We start from the raw sequence: 24,347 nt of genomic DNA, 5'->3' as shown, positions 1-24,347 counted from the left end.
GGCGCCATGGTTAGCACTGGGACTGCGGCGCTGAGGACCCAGGTTTGAATCCCGGCTCTGGGTCACTGACCGTGTGGAGTTTGCACGTTCTCCCCATGTCTGCATGGGTTTCACGCCCACAACCGAAAGATGTGCAGGTTAGGTGGATTGTCATGCTAAATTGCCCCTTAATTGGAAAAAAATATATAATTGGATCCTCTAAATTTATTTTTAAAATTAGATTTGATAATAAGGATAAAGCTGAGGTTACTGATGTCAGTTTTCATATTAGGGGGCTGCGTGCTGCTCAGTATAGTGTTGTTCACCTCTTGTGGCTACTTGGAAATCCAGATGTGAATAATTGCTTTCGGATACTGACACTTGACATTTGATCTCAACATTCACATCTTGTACACAACCTTTTGTTGATAAATGGTTAAACAGAAGGCAGAGGGTGAGCATTTTTGATATTGGCAGTGCTTTCCTTCTTCATTACTGATTAGTGGGAGATGTTTGTCCAGGAGTTACAAGCATGTGAGATACATTTATTTGTATTGCGTGCAAGGCATTTTCCAAGAAAATTGTGAATTTAGCTGAACCAGTGCTGCCGTAATCGTTACTGTTAATGATTAACATTTTCCGCTGGATAACACTGGCCTTGACAAAAAAAGGTCTTGTTCTTGAAGATTATCTTGAGTTTTATTGGAACAGTTTATAAGGCCAGTAAAAGGCCAGAGTAAGGCTTTTCGCACACCTCCCACATCCATGATTATTTACATACCTTCTCTTGGTGTTTCTCTACATTTCTTAACTGAGATGAACTACTCTATCATTCATTCCTGAATTCATCTGTGTTTTCTGATACATAATATATATTTACCTCCCACCTTTATTGTGCTGTTATTAACATACTTCAGTTTGACACAAACATTAAAATCATAGAATCCCTAAAATGCAAAATGAGGCCATTCGGCCCATCGGGTCTGAATCAGCCCTTGGAAAGAGCATCCTACTTCGGCCCACGCCTCCACCCTATCCCTGTAAACCAGTAACCTTTTTGACACGAAGGGGCAATTTTAGCATGACCAATCGACCTAACGTGCACATCTTTGGACTGTGGGAGGAAACCACCTCGCAGACAGTCACCTGAGGCGGGAATTGAAAGCGTGTCCCTGGAGCTGTGAGACAGAAGTGCTCACCACTGTGCCACCATGCCGCCGTCACATCTTTTGTACCATTTCTATTTTTGAAAATATTTTATTGGAATTTGTGCACTTAATATCAAAACTTTTCAGAACAATATAGAAACAACAATACTAACCAAAATAATAACAGCATCAACACAAGTATCACAAATTGCCACCATGTCTGTGGTCCCAGTTCTATCACTTCCTTACATTATTTACATTTGTGCGTCTCATACTTCTTTTGAGTGTTCTTATTAGGATTTTTAACATTTAGCAATAAGAATTATACACAACTTTACATTTGTATTTACAATTACTGCCAGAACTCTTTTCATTGTTTATAATTACATTTGTTTTGCTGGGGGGGAGGGACGGCGGGGAAAGAGTCCTGTTCTCCCTCCTTGAGGTTGGTCTGCCTTCCCGGTTTGTGGGAGGAATCCGTGACCCTTCCTGCGAATGGCCTGCTATACATGAGCTCTCTTTGAACCTGGCGGTGATCCCTGCCTCCACTTCAAACTCCCAACCCCACCCTCCTGTCCCTGCCTATCTGCCAACTAATGGTTGCAAAAAGATCTGCAAAGAGGTTTGCGAACTTCTTCCATGTGCCGTGGAATCTCTCCTCGGATCCCAGATCGAGGATTTTATCTTTTCTAGTTTCAGGAACTCGACCAGGTCTGAGAACTACTCCGAAGGCCTGGGTGGCGCTGCTAACTTCCAACTTAGCAGAGGTCTCTGCCTGATGATCAGTGAGTGAAGGCCAGGCCGTCCGCCCCTTCCCTGTTCTGAGCACTTGATACTCTGGTACCCCGACGACTGCCACAGTTGGGCACAACATCATCTCAACCCCCATAACCCTGGATATGGCCTCGGAAAAAGGTTGTCCAGAACTCTAAGTCTGGGGGAGGACCAGAACATGTGGGTGTGGTTGGCTGGGTCCATCTGACACCACTCGTACTTACCCTCCACCTCCGGGAAGAACTGCTCATGCAAGTCTTATTAAGGTGCGCTTGTTGCACCATCTTGAGCTGCATCAGGCTTAGCCCGACACAAGACGAGGTGGAGTTGATCTTGTGCAGCGTCTCGATCCAGAGTCCTGCCCCTATCTCCATGCCCAGCTCCTCCTCCCATTTCCATCTGGTCTTGTCCAATAGAGTCCTGACTTTTCTATGAGTTGTCTGTAGATGTCACCACATTTGCCATCCCCTAACCAGTCCAGCATTACCATTATGTCCAGAAATATGTGTCTGGGTCTCTGAGGGAATGTTTTCGTCACCTTGTGGAAAGCTGCACAGCTGCAGGTACTGAGCTCGTTTCCTTTTGGAAGTTGGAGCTTCTCTGTGAGTACCCGAATGGTCACTAATCTATCGTCCACATACATGTCCTCTATTTTCCGTGTCCCTCTGTCCTCCTCCATGTTCCAAGTGTGGTGTCTATCCTCGTTGGTGTGAACCTATGTTGTTGCAGAAGGGGGCCCCTCTCGACATCTCGCCAAGCAAGGACTCTGGATCTTTTCATCGGCCTGACCCTCACTTTTCATGTTACTACCCGGAAGGCTGTTCAAGGTGACTACCGACTACTTTCTAATTTTTGCCATCTCCACGTGCTCTCTGCTGTAACTAGCGCTGACCCTCAAGTGCCATTGCCCAGTCCATTTTTCTGGACAAACTTGTTTGTTTTAAATACATTTAGAGTACCCAATTCATTTTATTTTCCAATTAAGGGGCAATTTAGCATGGCCAATCCACCTTCCCTGCACATCTTTGGATTGTGAGGGCAAAACCCACGCAAACACTAGGAGAATGTGCAAACTCCACACGGACAGTGACCCAGAGCCGGGATCAAACCTGGGACCTCAGTGCCGTGAGGCAGTAGTGCTAACCACTACGCCACCACCGTGCTGCCTGCACAAACTTGTTGACCTCCTCCAGGATGTCAAAGTCATATTCCTTACCCTACGTGACCCATAATTTGGCGGGGTGAAGCATGCCAAAACACACCCCACTTTCGTATAACGTGGATTTGGCTTCTGCTCAGCGCATGGCCAGGTCTGCACCAATGTCATGGTACAAACGGATGGAATGTCCCTCCCACTTGCACCCTTTTGTGCTATTCGCCCATCTCAGGATCCGCTCTTTGTCTTGGTACCTGTGCAGCATCACAATTATTGCCCACGGTGGTTCCACAGCCCTGGGGATGGTCTACCTCTGGGCGTTTGCCGAAGCCGCCCTCGTTGACCAGCTTCCCGAGCATAGCTGCTTTGTATTCTGTGGGGTTTCTCCTTCCGTTCCCTCCAGCAGCCCCACGATTCTCAGGTTTTGCCTACGCGATCAGTTCTCTTGTTTGTCGACTTTATCCTTCAACCCCTTCTGGATCTTGACCAGGCTCGGCATCTCAGCCTTGAGTTCCACAATCTGGTTGCCTTGTTCCTTGGTGGTTTTTCTGAGGTCCCGTGACATTGTTACCTGAGTCTCTAGCCTCTGCTCCATATGGCCCGTTGCTTCCCTCATGTGGCCATCGCTATTGCCTCATCAGCTACCTGGAAGTCTTTTTTCATCCCCTCCCTATGTCTCTGGAGCTCGGAGGTGAAGAAGCACATCAATTTGTCCATCAGCGCCTGAGTCTGCGCTGGGCGCTCTTTGGGGTTGACCCTCACCAGTCCTGCGCATCCACATGCAGTTCTCTACTCCAGGGCTGAGGTTTCCCTCCCCTCGTCTTTACAGGTTTTTCGGCTGGGCGGCTGATTCTTTCCCCGGTCATTGGGGGCTAATCTGGGGGAGTTATAAGTACTTTCAGTGCCTGTTTGTTGGGGTTAAAAAGCCTTAGTCAATGTTCTTGGGCGAGAGCCACCTTTTGTGCGACCGCTTAGCTCATGGCCGCCACCGGAAGATCTTGTTTTCAATTTCTAGCATCTGTGGCAGTTTCTACAGTCGTCCTATTTTCTGTATTTCCCTAACAAATGATAACGGTCTTCAGCAGTATATTAAAGAGCTTTTCTTCATGAGAAATTTTAGACAAAGCTTTTGTTGGTTGGGAGAGAGAGCATTGAGGTTATTTACATGTATGTCAGTGGTATCATGTACAGGATGATGTTGATGTGATTTATATCATTACTGTGTATTTTTACTCTGAGTGGACTTTGGGTGACTGACCAGTAGTGAAACTTGAAGTGCACAGAAAACTCAATATACATCCAGAATTAAAACTGCTGTATGAATCAATGCCACACTCTGGGGTTGATCCAGTAACCCACTGGAACTGCAATCGGCAGGCTCTTTTTTTTGTGTCCTGATCCAAACGGGATTTGCGATTCAGAGGCTGATATTATATACTTGCAATATTATTTGTCAGATAATAAAAATATTTTACTGTGTGCTTGAATGAACCTATGTAGAATGAGCTGTTCCTGAACAAATATTACTTATTTCACATAAGGATGAATAACCTTGGCTACCTTGTGGATCATCACTTGTGCTTCAGAATGTGCTTCAGTCCAAAGATGTGCGGGTTAGGTGGATTGGCCATGCTAAATTGCCCGTAGTGTAAGGTTAATGGGGGGATTGTTGGGTTACGGGTATACGGGTTACGTGGGTTTAAGTGGGGTGATCATTGTTCGGCACAACATCGAGGGCCGAAGGGCCTGTTCTGTTCTGTACTGTTCTATATGTTCTATGTAATCAGTGCAACTCAGTTAACTGCTCGTCAGAGCCTGATGTTTATGCATTTATTTATGGCACAAATCTCCATTCCATGATGGTGATATCTGCACATTTAAATTTTTTTACAACAGTTCCTCAGAGTTCCTTGTATCCTTTGAAACTCTTTCATCGAAGTATGTAATATAAGTCCCCCAACACGTGTGGCGTAAGAAGTTCTGAAATTTGCATTGGAGAAGAAATGTGGTAGATTTGTGACAAAGTGACATTATTGGAACTAAATTTTTTCCCCAAAAGGTAGAAATTTCTGTCACGTCCAAAACCAAACATCTGCTGCAGTAGCAGATTTTACAACTTGCATTAACTAAGCAAATATAGAATATTGTAACATTTCTTTGTAACAGAAGCAAAAGTCAGGACTTTTTTTGAAAAGAACCTGAATCCCTGGCATTAGTTGATATAGTTCTGTTAGTTTCGGTTCTAATACTGTATTTGGAGTTGGGAGTTTTCATCAAAATGCTGTGAAGTGTTACATGAATGCAACACTTTTTCTTTAAAATTCAACGTCAATCCAAGTCCTTTAACAAGCTTTCAGAGTTTATATTTATTGGAAATGCCGCAACAGGTAATAAGAGGCCAGTAATCAGTACAGATTGCATTCTTAAATAATGAAATTAATTTGAGCCGAGTACTGCTTTCTAAATAACAATTATAACTCCTGGACAACAGAGAACCAGATTTAGGCTCAGCAGGAGATCAGATGGTTTGTGTTCCAGTAATACATTTTGCATTAGCCATTTTTTGTAAAACTAGTTTATATATCCAATTTAAGTCTAGCAGGAACAACTTCCATGAACAGAATTTAGATGAGCTTAATGTGTAACAATCTATTTTTCCCAGCTCTTAGTGGTCTTGAAGGACAAGTTTTTCTTTATCTTGCTGTCTCATTTATCGCCAGTCTGTGGACAAGTAATGACGTCTAATGCTAATTTATTTGACTTTGAGGGTAAATGTTGACATCCAATCACTTCTAGGTTCTTTAGTCAGCACCTTTGTAAACATTAGACCAATTGGCACTGTTCAGGCTCCATACGTACCTATTGTCAAGTGGGACACTTTAGGAGCAATAAATAACACAGGTGACTTTTGCCTGCCACAGTAACAGATGTTCTTGTTTGTTTACTTAGCCATGAGACCGTCTCATGGCAAAGTAAACGTCTGTTGTTTGAAGCGTCCATTCTCAACAAAAGCACTCGGACTACCATTTATCCTTGACACATTCTAATCCAACTGACCCAACAATGCCTTCCACCATAAATGTGAGCAAGAGAATGATTAACATACACAAAGGTCTTTTTCTTGAGCTGCATATTCTTAAGGAACTTGATTATAGCTTACAACTCGTTTGGTTAACAAAGTGTACAACTGGGTAGACAGCATTTCCAAAGTTTTAAAACTGTAGGTCATCTGCACATTACTACTTCAAGTGGCTAATGTAACTCCACTATTTAAAAAGGGAGGTAGAGAGAAAGCAGGGAATTATAGACCAGTCAGCCTGACATCAGTAGTGGTGAAAATTCTAGAATCAATTATCAAAGATTTTATAGCACAGCACTCGGGGAAACAATGGCAGGATTGGACAGAGTGAGCATGGATTTATGAAGGGGAAATCATGCTTGACAAATCTACTGGAATTCTTCGAGGATGTAACTAGTAGAATTGATGAAGGGGAGCCAGTGGATGTGGTGTATTTGGACTTTCAGAAGGCTTTTGACAAAATCCCGTGTTAAAGATTATCGTGTAAAATTAAAGCATATGGGATTGAGGGTAGTACATTGAGATGGATAGAAAACTGGTTGGCAGACAAGAAACAGTGTAGGAAATAAGGGATCTTTTTCAAATTGACAGGTAGTGACAAATGGGGTACCACAGGGATCGGTGCTGGGACCCCAACTATTCACAATATATCTTAATGATTTAGATAAGGGAACAAAATGTCACATCTCCAAATTTGCAGATGACATCAAGTTGGGTGGGAGGGTGAGCTGTGAGGAGGATGCAGAGATCCTCCAGAGTGATTTGGACAAGTTGAGTGAATGAGCAAATGAATGGCGAATAATTTGGATAAATGTAAGATTATCCACTTTGATGGCAAAAACAAGAAGGCAGATCATTATCTGAATGGCCATAAATTAGGAGAGGAGAACATGCAACCAGAGTGTCCTCATACACCTGTCAGTTAAGGTAAGCATGCAGATGCAGCAGGTGGTAAAGAATAAAATGGTATGCTGGCCTTCATTGAGAGAGGATTCGAGTACAGGAGCAGGAATGTCATGGACAGAAAGACAAGGAATGTAAGTGGGGGTGATTAAAGCGAATAAGGGTACTGATGGTGGCACATAATGAGATTAGAATGTGTGAATGGCAGAACAAAGGTGAACAGTGTGTCAAAGGGTAACAGGGAACAGGTGGCCCAATGGGACAATGGCGAGAGAAAAACAGATCTATGAAAAAAATGAAGATAAATTGACAGAAATAAAAATGGGGTGAAGGTGGCAGAGAGAGTCTGAAGTTGTTAAACTCAATGTGAAGTCCGGGAGGCTGTCATGTACCTTATCGGAAGAGGTGCCGTTCCTCCAGTTTGTGCTAGGCTTCGCTTGTCCATCCTTGGCCTGCTGCAGTGTTCATGTGGACATAAAAGCAGGTTGGTGAGGTGAAGTGGCAAGCGATAGGAAGATCTGGCTCCTGCTTGCAGAAGGACCGATGATGTTCTACAAAGCGGTCACCCAGTCTGTGTTTAGTCTCTCCAATGTAGAGGAGACCGCTTTGGGAGCAGCAAATGAAATGTACCAGATTGAAGGAGGTGCACGTGATGCACTACCTACTTGAGAGTATTTCAGCCCTGGAGTGGTAAGCAGGGAGGAGGTAAAGGGGCAAGTGTTACATCTTCTGCTATTGCATGGGAAGGTGCTGTTGGAAGCAGGTGAAGTGTTGGGGTGATGAAGGAGTGGACCAGGGTATCCCAGAGGGAACGGTCCCTGCGTATTGCTGACAGGTGGAGTGAGGGGAAGATGTGTTTGGTGGTGGCATCGTGCTGGAGTTGGTGGAACTGGCAGAGGATGATTCTTTGAATGCAGAGACTGATTGGGTGAAAAGTGAGGACAAAGGGGGATCCTATCCTGGTTCTGGCCGGGAGGTGAAGGGCTGAAAGAAGAGGGGCGGGAGATGGGTCGGGCATGTTTGAGAGCCCTGTCCACCACAGTGGGGGGGAAACCATGATTAAGGACAAATGAAGACATGTCAGGAGCACTGTTTAGGTAAGTGGCATCATCAGAACAGATGCGGCAGAGGCAAAGGAACTGGTATAAAAGGATTAGCTTGAGCAGCCTGGGCTGGGATGGGAAGCATTGGCTGGAAGAGGTGCATCTGCAATTTTAAATAGGACAATGCTTGATGTTGGCATATTTGAATGGTCTGGCTGACACATGCCTTACCCGGTCAGAGGTAAGGAATGGTTGTTTGGGCAAAGGAACCAGTATTCCATTAAAAAAAAATGTTTCACAGACAGACTCTGCTCCTACAATTTCATTTTTAGTAGTCACAGAAAATATAGTGAGACTGTTGTAAGATAGTTTTAAACCGTCCGGTGGAACTATCCCATTGCAATATCTGAGCCTATAGTTTTGATAAAATGGGGACTACACAGATTACAGCACCTGCTCTGAGGTCCAAACTGTGCAGCAAGTTATAAGCTTCTTATCGCATGCTTTACAAATGTAAAAAAAAAATTACATTTAAATCCTCTTGGGTATAAAATGCATTTACCATGAAATTGTGTTCACTGACCAAGCGCATTCATTACGTTCTAAATCCCTATAGCTGTTTACATGAAGAGCTGCAGGTACAAATAGAAATAGAAATAGAACAGCACAGAACAGGCCCTTCGGCCCTCGATGTTGTGCCGAGCAATGATCACCCTACTCAAACCCACGTATCCACCCTATACCCGTAACCCAAACAACCCCCCCTTAACCTTACTTTTTTGGACACTACGGGCAATTTAGCATGGCCAATCCACCTAACCCGCACATCTTTGGACTGTGGGAGGAAACCGGAGCACCCGGAGGAAACCCACGCACACACGGGGAGGACGTGCAGACTCCGCACAGACTGTGACCCAGCCAGGAACCGAACCTGGGACCCTGGAGCTGTGAAGCATTTACGCTAACCACCATGCTACCGTGCTGCCCTAATGTGTGAATGCTTTTTTTAAAAAAAAGTTATGTTGGTTTGTTGTCAGGGTGAAGAAACTATCACTATTTTCACATAAATATTGTATCTATGGTAACACAACTGCTGTACAGGTGCTGCTGTGGGCCTGTTTTCAAATCCCTACAAACTCTCCCATACCACAGGGTTTCTGGACTTTTTGTCATCTCCTGTGCTCCAACTGAGAAATGTAGGAGTAAGCCATACTGTGCTTCCAGCCTGTTTCACACATGGATTTGTACCATGGAGCCTCAGGTCATATACAATGTTGAGCTTAATACTCCCATTAATATTTTATGAATATATTGATATGCTTACAGATTTTGGTTGCTCTGATTTGGCATTTGTTCACCGGTTGGGCAGCACCTCTAAGAACAATCTTTTCCTGGCCTGAAAGGCCCAGAAAATTCAAACAGGAACATTAAAATGATACAAGTAAAAATAGAACTTGGAACGGCTGGATAACAGTTGGATGGGGGGCAGCATGGTAGCATAGTGGTTAGCACAACTGCTTCACAGCTCCAGGGTCCCAGGTTCGATTCCCAGCTTGGGTCACTGTCTGTACGGAGTCTGCACGTTCTCCTCGTGTGTGTGTGTGTGTGGGTTTCCTCCGGGTGCTCCGGTTTCCTCCCACAGTCCAAAGATGTGCAGGTTAGGTGGCTTGGCCGTGATAAATTGCCCATAGTGTCCAAAATTGCCCTTAGTGTTGGGTGAGGTTACTGGGTTATGGGGATAGGGTGGACATGTGGGCCTGGGTAGGGTGCAGGGCCAAATGGCCTCAGTACAGTAAATTCTATGATAACAACTCTGGTTTGACAGGGCTCATGGATCACTTGTGATCTACAGCTGCACTTTATCAGTCCTGTCTTACTTTAAAGTGACTTTAAAGTATAAACTATTCATCTGAAGGTTTGAAGGCTTTGAAACCTGAGTACACAGCTTACTTGTATTTTCCAATCACTTCTGCTGTCAGTTGACCAACCTACAAATGTCATTGTTATCGTGAGTTGAATTTGGCCATTTTCTCACAATGGGGTAAAATTAATCCTGAGCTGTGGTGCAAAAGTGGGGTATTATAGTGAGTATGTAAAAGGTGGATTTCACCACCATTATCTTTGCTCCATTAAGTTGTATCATCAACTGTAATGCCTACAGAAGGAAGCACTACAACATTGTTGTTTTTATGATTTTTCCTGCTATTCTATAAATACTGCTTCACCCTAATTGCGGTTCTTTGAAAGTTTAGACTTTGAATGGCAGCACACTCTCGACCTATGATGGGTTTCAAACACCATCCCGTTGTCAACGCAAGGAATCTTTCCATTGTATTTCAAAATGGGAAGTCATGTATGGCTCACCTCATTGAATTCTTTGAAGAAAGTGCAGAGAAGAGCAATACAGCACACATAATAGATTTAGATTTCTGAAAAGCCTTTGATAAGGTACCTCATAATAGACTCGTAACTAAGGTACAGAACATTTGGAGCTATGGGGCAAGTAGAATGGATAGCAAGCTGGCTACAAAACAGAAAACGTTAAAGGTCATTACTTTATTGGCAAATGGTGGAAAGCGGTGTTTAACACGGTTTGAAGCTAGGTTCACAACTTACAGCAACGATTTGAGAATCAGACATACAATTTCAAAGTTTTTGGATGACTTGGGGAGTCTCATTTACACAGAGGAGGTTTGACAAAATTGAGGAAGACATTAATCAACATATAAAATGGGCAAGTCAATGGCAAATGATCTTCAACAGCAACAAGTATGAGTTAGTACATTTTGGTATCGGATAAGGAGGCCATATACTCTTTCGAAAGTAAGTGTCCAAATAGAATAGTGGAACTGAAGGATTTGGTAAAAATACACAGGTTCCCAAGTAGTGATACAGATTAAAAGCCATAAAAAATTATGAACAAAGAATTAGGGTTAATTTCCAAATGGGTAGAATTAAAAAACAGAAGTTATGCTAAACTTGTATAGAACCTTGAGTCGACAATACTTGGGAGTACCATAAAAAATTCTATTCTCCAAATTATAGAAGGGATATAAAGGAACTAGGGAAAATACAGAAATGAATGATATCAGAATTGAAAAAGCATTTCCATCAGGAAATATTGAACCGGCTCTTTTTTTTCCCCTAGAAAGGTCTTTATGATTAAGAATGGGTGGGATAGGATAGAAGTAGAAACGATGGGCAAGATTTTCTGTCTCTACCCGTCACTGGGATAGTCCAATCACGTCGGAAGTCAATGGGCATTTTGCGGTGCCACTGCACTGGGGGACGTGGTGGGTGAAGTGGAAAATCATGGCTGATGTTTCCATTTGCAGGTGAGACCAAGAACTAGATGCTCAAGGGAGGATTCAAGCGAAACCTCTTTACCCAGCCAGTGGTTACAATGTGGTAGATGTAGTTAAGAGGTAACTAGATAAACACATGAGGGGGAAGGAATAGAAGAATATGCCACTGAGGTTAGATGAAAATGGATGGGAGGCGGTTTGTGTGAAGCATAAACACCAGAATGGACCTTTTGGGCAAAATGGCTTTTTTTTCCTGGGTATTAATACATCACTGAGAGTGGGAAAATCAAAAAATGCTGGAAATACAGGGAATATTCCTGAGACTTTGATAAGACCAGAAAATATTTTGTTTATATATTCTAGACCCTTCATATACCTGTTTTACTTTTTGTCAAATTAGTGCTATATATTTCAATTAGTCCTGTTCTTACTTCACATATCCAGCATTTGTATTCTTTCCTTCTCATCCAAAGTATTCCAAGTTCCCTGAGGGCCCCCTCCCCCTGCCTTTTCAGCACCCCTCCCCTTCACTCCCCCAACCATTATGAAGATTGTTCATACCCCTCCCATCTCGCCCCCACCTTTTATAACTCCTCCTCACGGGCATGGCCCCCCTCAGGCCAGGTTTACACTTTCCAGGTGCCAGGGTACAGCCTTGCCCTGCCCCTGACCACCAGGGTGGGCTTTTATGATATCTGAGACCCCTGGAGTGACCATCACGCCTGGTCTCCGTTTGTGGAGATAATTACTAATCGGCTCCCAGTTGAGGCCTCGCCAGTACAGCCGATGACCCCCGGACACTGGGAGAATGCAACCTCAAATATACATGCTTATCTGAATGGCGCCCAGCAAGGGTGACTTGCATGCGGTTTTGCGCCCAGCCTGAAGGCTGATTTGGGCCTCTCCCGCAATGCTCCCGTCTCAACAGGATCGTTGCCAGGCACAGCAGGGTGACAAAATCTCACCCATAATTTGCCATCACCCATTTTACACTATCACACAAAGTCAAAATTATCTGCATCCTAGTTCATTTTCCCTAAAGGATGCTTGAAATAAAACTCAGATAGAAATTTGCCTCAGGCGGTGGGGCAACCTGTTAGATGCAACATTTGTTTTTTACTTCTATTACAGTCCATAGAATTAAGCACTAGGCACTCCCTATAGTGGGTGGCTGACCTGACACTATCCGCTTTGCACCACTGCCCAAATCAAGTTTCTAGCTCAAAGTGTAGATCAACATTTTTTAGCGTAATTTGAAAAGTAGTTTTTAACAAGTTCAAGAGTGCAGCTGCGTTTATTCTTCCAGCTGTTTTCTGTCTACTGCATCTGTGGTCTCTAGTGAAAAGTATAATACGATTCACATTGTTAGTACTTGAATTAATTCGCCTTCATCATGTTGCAGAAAAAGTGATTTTAATATATTTTGGAATGAAAGAAGCAATAAACCTGGCCATTTTAAAATCCCCTGATCTCCAATTGTAAACTCTTTATTGTAGTATTGAAATGTACTTTAAATTTAAAAAGGATATTTTGTCGCCTGGAACAGGTGTTTATTTTTCTTCAGTAAATGGTTGGTGCAACATTGTGCTATGGGAAATCAATACAAATCCTCCATTTATTCCACATTCTTAGCAACCATCAGGATCACAGTCATGAGTTAATTGCCCTTGTTACAGAATTACCTTCAGCTCTGTCCTATATCCAGTGTGATATACAAAGAAGGACAAACAATATGTTAACTACTTATTTTCTGGTATAAACATTTTTTAGCTGCCGCACAGCTGTTGCTGATTTGAAACTTTCTGTTTATGAATTAGGAATATACAAACATATTTAGAAATCTTATTCCCCAAAAAGTCAGATGTGCAGAACTTATTGCTCTGAATTTCTTCTGCCTTCCTCACCCAAGGCCAACAACAAGCCGGAGGTTGAGGCAGCATTGTTCCTGGATTGGATGAGGCTGGAGCCACAGTCTATGGTCTGGATGCCAGTGCTTCACCGAGTGGCAGCAGCAGAGACTGCCAAACACCAAGCCAAGTGCAATATCTGCAAGGAATGTCCTATCATCGGATTCAGGTACACATGGGGGGGGGGATGGAGGAGGTTGAGGGACGGGCCATTGGCCAGAGGCAGGATCTTCTGGGGTCCTGCCGTTGTCAGCAGGGTTTCCTATCGAATGCATCCCTCAACTCAGGGAAACCCATGGCGGGGGTGCACTATCCCGCCGGCTTGAATGGTTGGAAAATTCCAGCTATGGTGTATTATTGTTACTTAACTGAAATCATTACCAAAATGTTCAGACCTTTCTAGAGTATTTTGAAATGAAATGAAATGAAAATCGCTTATTGTCACAAGTAGGCTTCAAATGAAGTTACTGTGAAAAGCCCCTAGTCGCCACATTCCGGCACCTGTTCGGGGAGGCTGGTACGGGAATTAAACCTACGCTGCTGGCCTGCCTTGGCCTGCTTTAAAAGCCAGCGATTTAGCCCTGTGCTAAGTTTTGGAACAGTCTTAAGATAAAGGTATAGGTAGTTTTGTGTTATGAAGGTTTTGTATATTTTAATTGGCAGAAAGGAAATAGTTTTAACTAGGAAAATTAAGGAGAAGCTTTACTCATTCTGTTTATATCAAAACAATCATATAAATAATAGTTTTGACAAAATTATACCCCAGAGTTTTCTGTCTGGCTATGCAAGTTAGGCAGTAAGTGGACAGAGGTGGTTCCACTGCCTCCATGCAGCAAGCAGTATTGGGAGTATAGTACTGTAGGCAAAATGCAGATGGAAAGAGAGAGGACAAATAACAGAAATATGCTGCCTGGCACCCTGGGTTGTTACAGGCTTCGTATTAGGGAAATGGAATACTGTATTTGAAACGGTGCATGGGAAAGGACCTAATAATGTCGGGCACATAAACAAAAGTCTGGTCAAAATTCTGTCATCATTCTAGATTTACAGGAATTTAGAGGCTTCAGCAATGTAACTTGCATTCAACCATTTCAACACCCAAGTACTTATCCACATTACCTCTTGTTCACATTTCCATCAGCCTAAATATGCTTTACAAACAATCTTGTCCTGTCATTGAAACCAAACTTTTAAACAACTACGTGATCCTCAGTTAAACTGCTTAATTTTGTCAAGCTAACTTTGGGAGAACCAGACTTTGCTCTTAGACAAACATCCATTCACTCTTACAGACTCAGCCTCCCCGAACAGGTGCCGGAATGTGGCGACTAGGGGCTTTTCACAGTAACTTCATTTGAAGCCTACTTGTGACAATAAGCGATTTTCATTTCATTTTTCATTTCATTTCAGACGGTATATAATCAGAAAGCATAAAAACTCCTGCAAGCCATGGCTTGGTAAACATGGATGATCACAAAACATTTTTGACATGGTTTTTCACTTTAGTTTAATATTCAAATGTTAAAGTACCCAAAAAAACCCTTGAAGAGTAACTTGGGCAGTACCAAATAGCTTACTGTCTTTTGGCCTTCAAAACCTTACACTGAAGGAATTCCAATACACAGAAACATTTGCTTACGCAAAATGGGATAGATTTGAAAAGACACTGTTGTCTATTCTATAAAATATATATATGGAATACAATAAATTATATTAGGCAACAAAGTAGCTATCTTCCCCTGTGCAAGAGAACTAAAAAATATAATTGGAAAACCTACCTGGATAAGAAAATGACGGGAAGAATCTGATCAGTTTACTACGGCCCAGTTTCAAACGTCAAAAAAGGAATGGACGTATTTTTAACTTTCCTGGTGTTAATGATAGTGTGGCACTGAGGTATTAATAAAGAATCAGAATGGTATTGGGGGGGGGGGGGGGGGGGGGTCTCGTCGGTAAAGGTTAAAGGGTGGGAATATGATTGTGTCAGCATGCAAACTGGATGCAGGAAACAATGCCTGCACTGGAACTGGCAGGACTGAGACCCTGTGGCTTCATTTAAATTAAACTGGTGAGCTGCAGATATTCACAAGCAGCTCAGGATGAAGTGGGAGGTCAGTTTTGGGCCACTGCGAGACAGGCTTTGAGGCACTGAGGGATTGTGCAGAAATTTGAATCTGTCACGCTTTGCAAGGTTTTTGTGTGAAAGGTAGGATTTTCTGAACCTGGATCACCTTATCAATGGGTATATGCAGTATTATCGTAAACTATACACTCAGAAATCTCCCTAGTGTATCACTGATAAATGCATTATTCACTGGACGATGATGTGTTCACTGAACGACGATGTGATCTGCAATTTGATCTGGGTTAGCTGGTGACCTAAGTAGTGTCACAGTTCTGTTTAGAAACTCTGGTCCAGGCAAGGTAAAATCAGGGAAAGGACTTTCTGCCTGGCGTTCTGGGCTGATTATATTTAGATTCAAGAGGTGCAAGGATTCTAATCTCACCCACCTTTGTGAACTTTTTAAAATGCAGGTACCGAAGTTTAAAGCACTTTAATTATGATGTCTGCCAAAGCTGCTTCTTTTCTGGTCGAACGGCAAAAGGACATAAAATGCATTACCCAATGGTGGAATACTGCACACCGGTAAGTTAGAACTGTGAAGTACAGAAAGCAAAATCATTAAAAGCAGATACTCGGGTGTTTTACTCCCTTTTTTCTGTGTACCCTGTCAACTAAACAGCCCAAGCAGAACGTTCAGTTTGGCAGCTTCATCAGGTGTTTTTAAGTCATCTGTGGCAGTGTTTTATTCTGACTTTCAGTCATGCACCTTACGAACAGAGTATATAAAGAACTAAAAATTGAAAATGCTGGAAGTATTGTGTGGGATTTAGATTAATGTTGTTCTCTCATCACTCCATTTACTTCTACAAGGGTTGCTAACAATGCACATTGCCAGTGTAAATGTAAATTTGTGTTTCTTTGGACAGGTTTCATTTAAAGGTCAGTTGGATATCGATACCTTTTTGTGGCTAGCTTGATGTTGCACTGAAAAAATGGAACACCAGAGCAAATATCGCTCACAATATAGTATTGTATTTGGCAAAGTCACAATTTACTCTCTTCCTTAATTGCAGAATTGTGTTTGTACTTTTCTTCCATTATTTTTGACAGCTCCTCTGATCGCAAGTGTTGAGAATTTTTGTGGTTCCAGTTCCGGAATGTCTGCACAGATAGCAAAATTCCGGCTTCTCAATATTAGGAGCAGGGATGAGCTCTTCTCCTCATACCCCACAGCAGGAAATGGTCTCACACTCCGACTTCAGAATGATGGTCAGAAGAGTCACATGCCTAAGGGGGCTTGGAAAAATAATTGAATGGCAGAAAAGATTCCCTCACCCAATGTAAAAAGAGTTCAGGAAGGGAATTTGCTTTCCCACTCCTCGAGCTGACTCAGTTGAAATGGGAAAACTGGTCATTTACTGAAAAATAAATAACAATAAGTTAAGCGCGGTGAAGGCTGGTATTAGATCTTAGATCTGGATTCCCTTACAGATAGTGAAATAGTTCTGTCAACAGCTGAACTTTACCTAACAAGGGAAGGTCTCAAACTTGATCTCTGGTTTACTGCTACGTTAGCTGCCTTCAGCTGAGATGGGGATCAGGGTTGTGTATTTTATCTCTTATTTCCCAGATAAAGATGGGAAATTCTGGAGATGTTTCACTCTCCAGTGGAACTATACCCAACTCTGACTGCATGTCATAAGTACTTAATTCATTGTAAAGTGCTTTGGAACATCCTGAGGTGGGGAAAGGTGTGATATAAGTTTAAGTCAGTCTTTCTTTCCTTTACCCAAGCAAAGTTGCAATTGGGTCATTTTGGCTTGATAGCAATGACATTCTGAAAAAATGTGAACAGGTTGTTGATTCAAAATTACCCCTAATGGGGCAGCACGGTGGCCTAGTGGTTAGCACAACCGCCTCACGGCGCTGAGGTCCCAGGTTCGAAACCCGGCCCTGGGTCACTGTCTGTGTGGAGTTTGCACATTCTCCCCGTGTCTGCGTGGGTTTTGCCCCCACAACCCAAAAATGTGCAGAGTAGGTGGATTGGCCACACTAAATTGCCCCTTAATTGGAAAAAATAATTGGGTAATCTAAATTTATAAAAAAAAATTACCCCTAATGATTTCAAAGGAAGGAAATTGAAAAATGAAATGAGGAAAAGACAATTCTCCAACCCTTCCCACCAGTGCGATCTTCGTGTCCCGCCAAAGTCAAACCCTAGCATGGGTGAGGAATGTAAATCGCCATTGATTCCAGTGGGATCAGATGGTGAGGACCTCCAATGTTGGAAAACCCGCTGCGGAGGGCCTTGGAAAATTTCGCCCTAGGTCAACAAAATAGTTGAGCTTTGATGTCAGGCTGTGATTTAAAAATAGATTTGGATTTCCTGGTTGAGAACCCATAGCGGAGGCTTCTTCCCTCTCACCGGTTAAAGTTGTTCCCGCTTGTTCAATAATTAATCATAAAAACTGCCATGCAAAATCATATTTGCGTACGGTTGGGGAAACTTCCACAACAAATTCAAAGGTAAAATCCATCTGCTACATTAACCATGTATGACAGTCTTCCAGTGGCGGTCATGAGTGAGTGGTCGCACATTTGGCAACTCCCGCTCGAGGCAGTTTCTTTGGACCTTTTCCCCGTTTATAGGGTGGATGTTTTGTTGAAAAAGGATGCAGGGATGACTGGTGAAAGTTTAACTTATGAATCCACGGACCAGAAGTGGGTCGAGTAGAAGGGAGCTGTTGGAGCTAGAGAATCTTCGTGTGACACAGGTCAAGGTGACGGAGGGTAAAGGGTCTGCCTTGCCTGCCGAGTGGTCGATGGAGCACCTTGTGAATTTCTTGAATGAGAAGTTTAGCTGACAGAGGAGGGAGGCCAGGAGGACCTAGCCAAGGCGATGGAACCATTAAAAGTGGGAATTGACTGTGTAGAGTAGAGGCTGGAGTCCCAGTGCCTGCTATTCAGAAAGTGGAGGAGGTGGTGGGGGAGCAGAAGGAGCAGCCTGCTACGTTGGTGGCTGAAGTGGGTCTGATGTGATAGACCCAGAAGTGGTGAAAGGAGAAGGTGGAGGACCTTGAGAACCACTCCCGGAGACAGAATTTAAGAACCGTGGGGATGCCTGAAGGCAGTGAGGGAGTGGACGTTATAACATATGTGACCAAGATGGTGGAAAAGTTGGTGAGAGAGGGGCCTTTGACCGGCTCCTGGAGGTCAACCGCAAGCACAGGGTGCTGATGAGGAAGGTGCAGCCGCTGAGGGCGATGGTGGTACGTCTTCACCGTTCCTGGATAAGGAGAAGATATTGAAATGGGCGAGGCAGATGAGCAGGTGCACCTAGGAGGGGAACAAGCTTCGGGTGTACCAGGACCTGGGTGCCGACCTGGCGAAGAGGAGATCTGGGTTTATTCGGGTAAAGGCTGCCCTCTTTAAAAAGGGAGTGAAGTTCGGGATGTCCGGCCCGTCTCTGGGTGGCTTTTAACAGCTGAGAACATTATTTTAGAACACCAGAGGAGGCGACGGAGTTTTTAAGAGACAATGGACTGGCAGGAGAAGGACATTGAACTGCGAAGGAAGTGTGAGGAGATGGGTGCTTTTTCTGTCTATTTTATCTTGTATCTTTTTTTGTTTGTTGGCTGTTGGAGAACTTTTCTCCTTTGAGATGTTTTGTTGCGTTGAGGGTGAGTGCATGTTTTTCTTGTTCCTTTGTTGTTTGTGCTATGGAGGTGTGCAAGCATGGGGGGATGGAGGGAAATCGGTAGGGGGGCGGGTAGGAGGCTCGGGTGCCTTGGTGGGGGCTGACAGGCTAGCTGGGCGGGCTAGTTAGCGGGAGCGCGTGTGCGGGGCGCGGTTAGTGTAGCAGAGGGGGGTGGGGTTGTTGTTTTGCTCAACAGGAGGGGGGGTGCTGCTGACAAAGGTGGAGTTGCTGTGGCATAACATAGGAGGGAATGGTGAAGGTGAACATCCGAGGGTGGGCCTGGAGGGCGACCCAAGAAGAGATATGGTTGATTGGCAGGGTGTGGGGGGTGGGGCAGGTGCCCTCCGACCAGGCTGATCACATGGAATGTGTGGGGGCTGAATAGGCCAGTTAAACGGTCGCTTGTTTTCATGCACCTGAGGACCTGAAGGCAGATGCCTTTTTGCAAGAAACACACTTGAAGATTGGCGATCAGACAAGGCTAAGGAAAGGGTGGGTAGGGCTTGTCTTCCATTCGGGATTAAACATGAAGACACGGGGGCTGGCATGCTGGTAATTAAATGGATGGCGTATGAGTTGGGGAATATAGTAGTAGATACGGTTGGAAGGTTTGTGATGATGAGTGGGAAGCTGGAGGAGATGCCGGTGGTTTTGGTTAATGTTTATGCCCCAAATTGGGATGACGTGGAGTTTGAGGTGAGTGCTGTGGAAGATCTGGACCTGGACTCTCACCAGTTGATTATGCCGGTGGGGGGGAGGGGGGGGGGGGGGGTGACTTTAACATGGCCATTGACCCAGGTTAGGACAATTCGAGCCCAAGGTCGGGGAGGGTGTTGGCAGTGGCGAAGGAGCTGAAGGGGTTCATGGAGGTGGACCCGTGGAGATTTGGGAGGCTGAGGGCGAAGGAGTTCTTGTACTTCTCCCATGTGCACAGGGTATACTGACGGATTGAGTTTCTTTTCATGGGCAAGAAATTATTGGCAGGGGTGGTCGACTCGTTTTACACAGCGATCATGGTTTCAGGCCATACGCTGCATAGCGTGGACTTGCAAGTGGACCAAGGGGAGGAGTGCCCACCGGCAGCAGTGGAGGGTGGACATAGGTTTGCTAGCGGATGAGGAGGTATGTGAGCGGGTGAAGGTTGCCATCCAGGGCTATGTGGAGCTAAAAGTGAGGTCTTGGCCGCCACACTGTGGGAGCCGCTCAAGGCAGTGATTAGGGGAGAATTCGTATCGATCTGGGCGCATAGGGAGAAGGAGGAGCAAGCAGAGCTGACAAGGTTGGTGGACAAAATTCTGTGGGTGGACAGGAGATATTCGGAGGCCCTGGAGGCAGGATTGTTGCAGGAGAGGCAGAAGCTCAAGATGGAGTTTGGGCTGGTGTCCATGGGGAAGGCAGTAGGGCAGTTGAGGAGGGCCAGAGGGGCAGTACATTAACTACAGGGAGAAGGCTAGTAGGATGCTGGCCCACGAACTCCAGAACAATGAGGCAGCGATCGAGATTTGAAGGGTAAAGGACGGGAGGGGTAGAGTGGTACTAGACCCGATGGGGGTGAATGGGGTATTTGAGGAGTTTTACAGGAGGCTTTATGAATCGGTGCCCCCAGCCGGGTGGGGGAGAGATTCCTAGATGGGTTGGAGTTTCCCAAGGTGGAGGAGGACCTGGTAGAGGGGTTGGGAGCACACATTGGACTGGTGGAGGCGATGGAAGGTATGGAGTGATGCAGGTAGGGAAGGCCTGGGCCCAGATGGCTTCCCAGTAGGATTTTTAAAAAAGTTTTTGGGAGACTGGGCCCCTGCTGGTGAGGATATTTAATGAGAAGAAGGAGCTCCCCCCCGACGTTATCGCAGGCCTCAATATCTTTAATTTTGAAGAAGGATGAGGATCCAGAGCAGTGTGGTCCTACCGTCTGATATCTCTGTTGAATGTAGACGCCAAGTTGTTGCCAAAGATCTTGATGTTGCGGATTGAGGACTGTGAGTCGGAGGTGATAGGGGAAGACGAGATGGGATTTGTAAAGGGGAGGCATCTGTCGGCTAGCGTTAGGTGTTTGTTGAACGTTATAACAATGCCCTTGGAGGGACGGAATGTGGAGGTAGCAGTTGCTCTGGAACGCAGAGAAGGTTTTTGATCTGGTAGAATGGGATATTTGTGGGAGGCACTGGGGCGGTTCGGGCAAGGGTTTGTGGCTTGGGTCCTGTTGTTGCATCGGACGCTGGCAGTGAGTGTAAGGGTTAACTGGGTGAGTTTGGGATATTTTAGGCTGCATCGTGAGACGAGGCAGAGTGCCCACTCTCCCCATTTCTCTTTGCCTTGACAATGGAACCGCTGGCAATGGCGCTTAGAGCATCAAGGGGTTAGAAAGGAATAGTGCAGGGGGGGGCGGGGTGGAGCACAGGGTCTTGTTATACACGGACGATCTGTTGATTTACATATCGGACACATTGGAAGGTATTGGGGGGATCATGGGCATTTTGGAGGAATTCGGCTGGTTCTCTGGGTGAAAGTTAAAGGTTGGAAAGAATGAGGCCTTTCCAATCCAGGCGAGGGGCAGGAGAGGAGGTTGGGCAAGCTGCTGTTTAAGGTGGTGGGGGCAAGTTTCAGGTACCTGGGTGTCCAGGTGGCGTGTGGATGGGAGCTGCTACATAAATTGAATTTGGCACAGTTGGTGGAGCAAATGAAGGGGGATTTTAAGAGGTGGGACGTGCTCCCGCTGTCATTGGTGGGGCGGTGCAGTCCTTGAAGATGACTGTACTCCCGAGGTTTTATTCATGTTCCAGAACTTTCTGATTTTTATTCCAAAGACCTTCTTTGGGAAGATTAATCTTGGGGTTTGTGTGGGCGGGGAAAGCTCTATGGGTGAAGAAGGTGCTGCTGGCGTGGGGGGTGCGGACTGACCTTGCCAGATTTGATGAACTACTACGGACAGCAAATATTGCCATGGTCAGGAAGTGGGTAGTGAAGAAGGGGTTGGGGTGGGAGCGGATGGAAGCAGCCTCTTGTAAGGACACTAGCTTAGAGGCACTGTTGACGTCGCCTCTGCCGGATACTCCACAAGTCCAGTGGTGGTGGCGGCCCTGAGGGTGTGGGGACAATGGCGGCAGCACCTGAGGCTGGTGGGTGCCTCGGTTTGGGCACCGATTTGCGGGAATCACAGGTTTGCTCCGGGGGAGCTTGATGTGGGGTTCCGGGAGTGGCGGCGGGCGGGGTTTGAGCTGTTTGGAGGACTATTCGTGGGGGCGGGGGTAGTTTCCTGACCTTGGAGGGACTGGTAGAGGAGTATGAGCTGCCCAGGAGAATGGGTTCCGGTACTTACAGGTGCAGGACTATGTGAGAAAGGTGCAGTCCTTTCCTGACCTGCCAGCCCCGGGGTTGCAGCACAAGGTAGTGTTGAAAACGGGGGGTGGTGAGGGCAGGATGACGGAGATCTGATCTACAAGGAATTAATGGACTGGGAGGGCGCCCCGATAGGAGACGTTAAGCGGAAATGGGACGATGAGCTGGGGAGGGTCTTGGAGGCTGGGTTCTGGGAGAACGCTCTGAGGAGGGTTAATGAATTCTTTTCCTGTGCTAGGCCTAGCCAGATTCAATTTATAGTAGTCTACAGGGCGTATATGACGGTGGCAGATTTTGTTTTAGCAGGTGGAGGATAGGTGTGAGCGGTGCATGGGGGGCCCCGAACCATGATTCCGGCCTGTCCTAAACTGGAGGGATTTTGGCGAGGGTTCTCTGACCAGGGGCGGGATTCCCCCCTACCCAGCGTGACGGGGGGTCCCGGTGTAGGGGAGTGGCGCCAACCACTCCGGCATCGGGCCTCCCCAAAGGTGGGGAATTCCAAAGGTTGGCACCAGAAGACTGGCGCAAAAAAAACGGCGCCCCGACAGCGGGGCTAGCCGAAAGGCTTTCGTGTATGCGCGATGTTGGTTTCTCTTCCGCTTCCGCCATGGCGGAGGCCGTGGCGGCCGCGGAAGAGAAAGAGTGCACCCAGGGCACTGGCCCGGAGTCTGAGCGGGGGCCCCCGATTGCGGGCCTGGACACCGTGGGGGCACCCCCCGGGGTCCGATCCCCCCCCAGGACCCCAGGGGCCCGCTCGCGCCACCGATGCCGCCGCCACCAGAGGTGGTTCAAACCTCGGTGGCGGGAGAGGCCTCCCAGCGGCGGGACTTCGGCCCATCGCGGGCCGGAGAATCGCCGCAAGGGCTTCGCCAATCGGGGTGGCGTGATTCCCGCCGTCGCCACTTCCCGGGTGGCGGAGAATCTCTGCCACGGCGGGGGCCGGATTTTCGGCGGCCCCAGGCGATTCTCCGACCCTGCTGGGGGTCGGAGAATTTCGCCCATGACATCTGAGGTGCTGAGGGTGAAGGTTGTCCCGAGTCCAGAAGTGCCGAATTTTGAAGTGTCGGAAGGTCCAGGGGGCAGGAGAGGCCAACATTTTGGCCTTTGCCTCCCTGGTTGCCCTGAGACCGATCTTGTTGAAATGGGGGGACTTGGGACTGCCGAAACCGACTGTGTGGTTGAACGACCGCGTGGAATTTCTTAGGCTGGAAAAAAATTCAAATTTCCCTTGAGGGCTGTGGAGGGGTTTGTCCGGAGATGGAAACCATTTCTCAGCTTCTTCACGGATAGTTAAGAAGTCAGTCGGGGGAGGTCTTTGGGGTTAAAAAGGGAGGCAGGGTGAGTGGAGAGTAACGGCAGGAAGAGTGGGAACTGGGGTGTGGTTATGTATTTGTTATGTGATTTGCTGTTTTTTCTCTTTTTGGTTTTGGTTGTGTTTGACGTTCATAAATAAATGTCTTGATAGAAACATTAAAAAACATGTATAACATTATTGCTATTATAACTAACTTGTTATTTCCAGCTTTGTTACGGAAGCCTATTTCAGAACTGCTTCACTGCGGTGACCAAAATGCAATTCTTTTCATTTCCGTTTTAATTAAGTTCTCATTGTACTTGTAAAGTTTAAAGTTAAATGTAGAACCATGGGCCCGATTCTCCACACTCCTACGCCAAAATCGCGGTCGGCACCGGGGCGAAGAATTCCCCCAGCACCGCTTCCCCAATTCTCTGGGCCCCAAAAAGTGCCACACCGCATAATACCTACCTGCGGCCATTGCTGGAGGCCCGCCTCGCCATTCTCCGTCCCCGACTGGCCGAAGTCCAGACGCCGTGGATCTAACATGGTCCTGCCAGTTGCAATACCAGCGCCGCAGCCGCTCTGGTCAGGGGTGGACTGATCGGAGGGCAAGAGGGGCCTTCTACGCGGCCGGGCAATTTTTGGGTGGGTGGACAGG

General features: G+C 45.9%; 1 protein-coding gene across 13 annotated transcripts in view; it reads left to right on the top strand.

Moving 5' to 3' along the window:
* dmd (dystrophin) overlaps window positions 1-24,347 on the top strand; it is a 2,667,466-nt gene that overhangs the window by 2,525,954 nt on the left and 117,165 nt on the right. For all 13 annotated transcript variants that reach the window (XM_038802261.1, XM_038802266.1, XM_038802267.1 and 10 more), the window contains 2 exons: window positions 13,297-13,463; window positions 15,830-15,941. In XM_038802261.1, the coding sequence (XP_038658189.1) occupies window positions 13,297-13,463; window positions 15,830-15,941 (279 nt within the window). The remainder of the gene's footprint in view (window positions 1-13,296; window positions 13,464-15,829; window positions 15,942-24,347) is intronic.

The sequence above is a fragment of the Scyliorhinus canicula genome, chromosome 7 (assembly GCF_902713615.1).
Source record: "Scyliorhinus canicula chromosome 7, sScyCan1.1, whole genome shotgun sequence".
Lineage (NCBI taxonomy): Eukaryota > Metazoa > Chordata > Chondrichthyes > Carcharhiniformes > Scyliorhinidae > Scyliorhinus > Scyliorhinus canicula.
The sequence above is the reverse complement of the archived record's forward strand: the minus strand, read 5'-3'. Positions and strand labels throughout refer to the sequence as shown.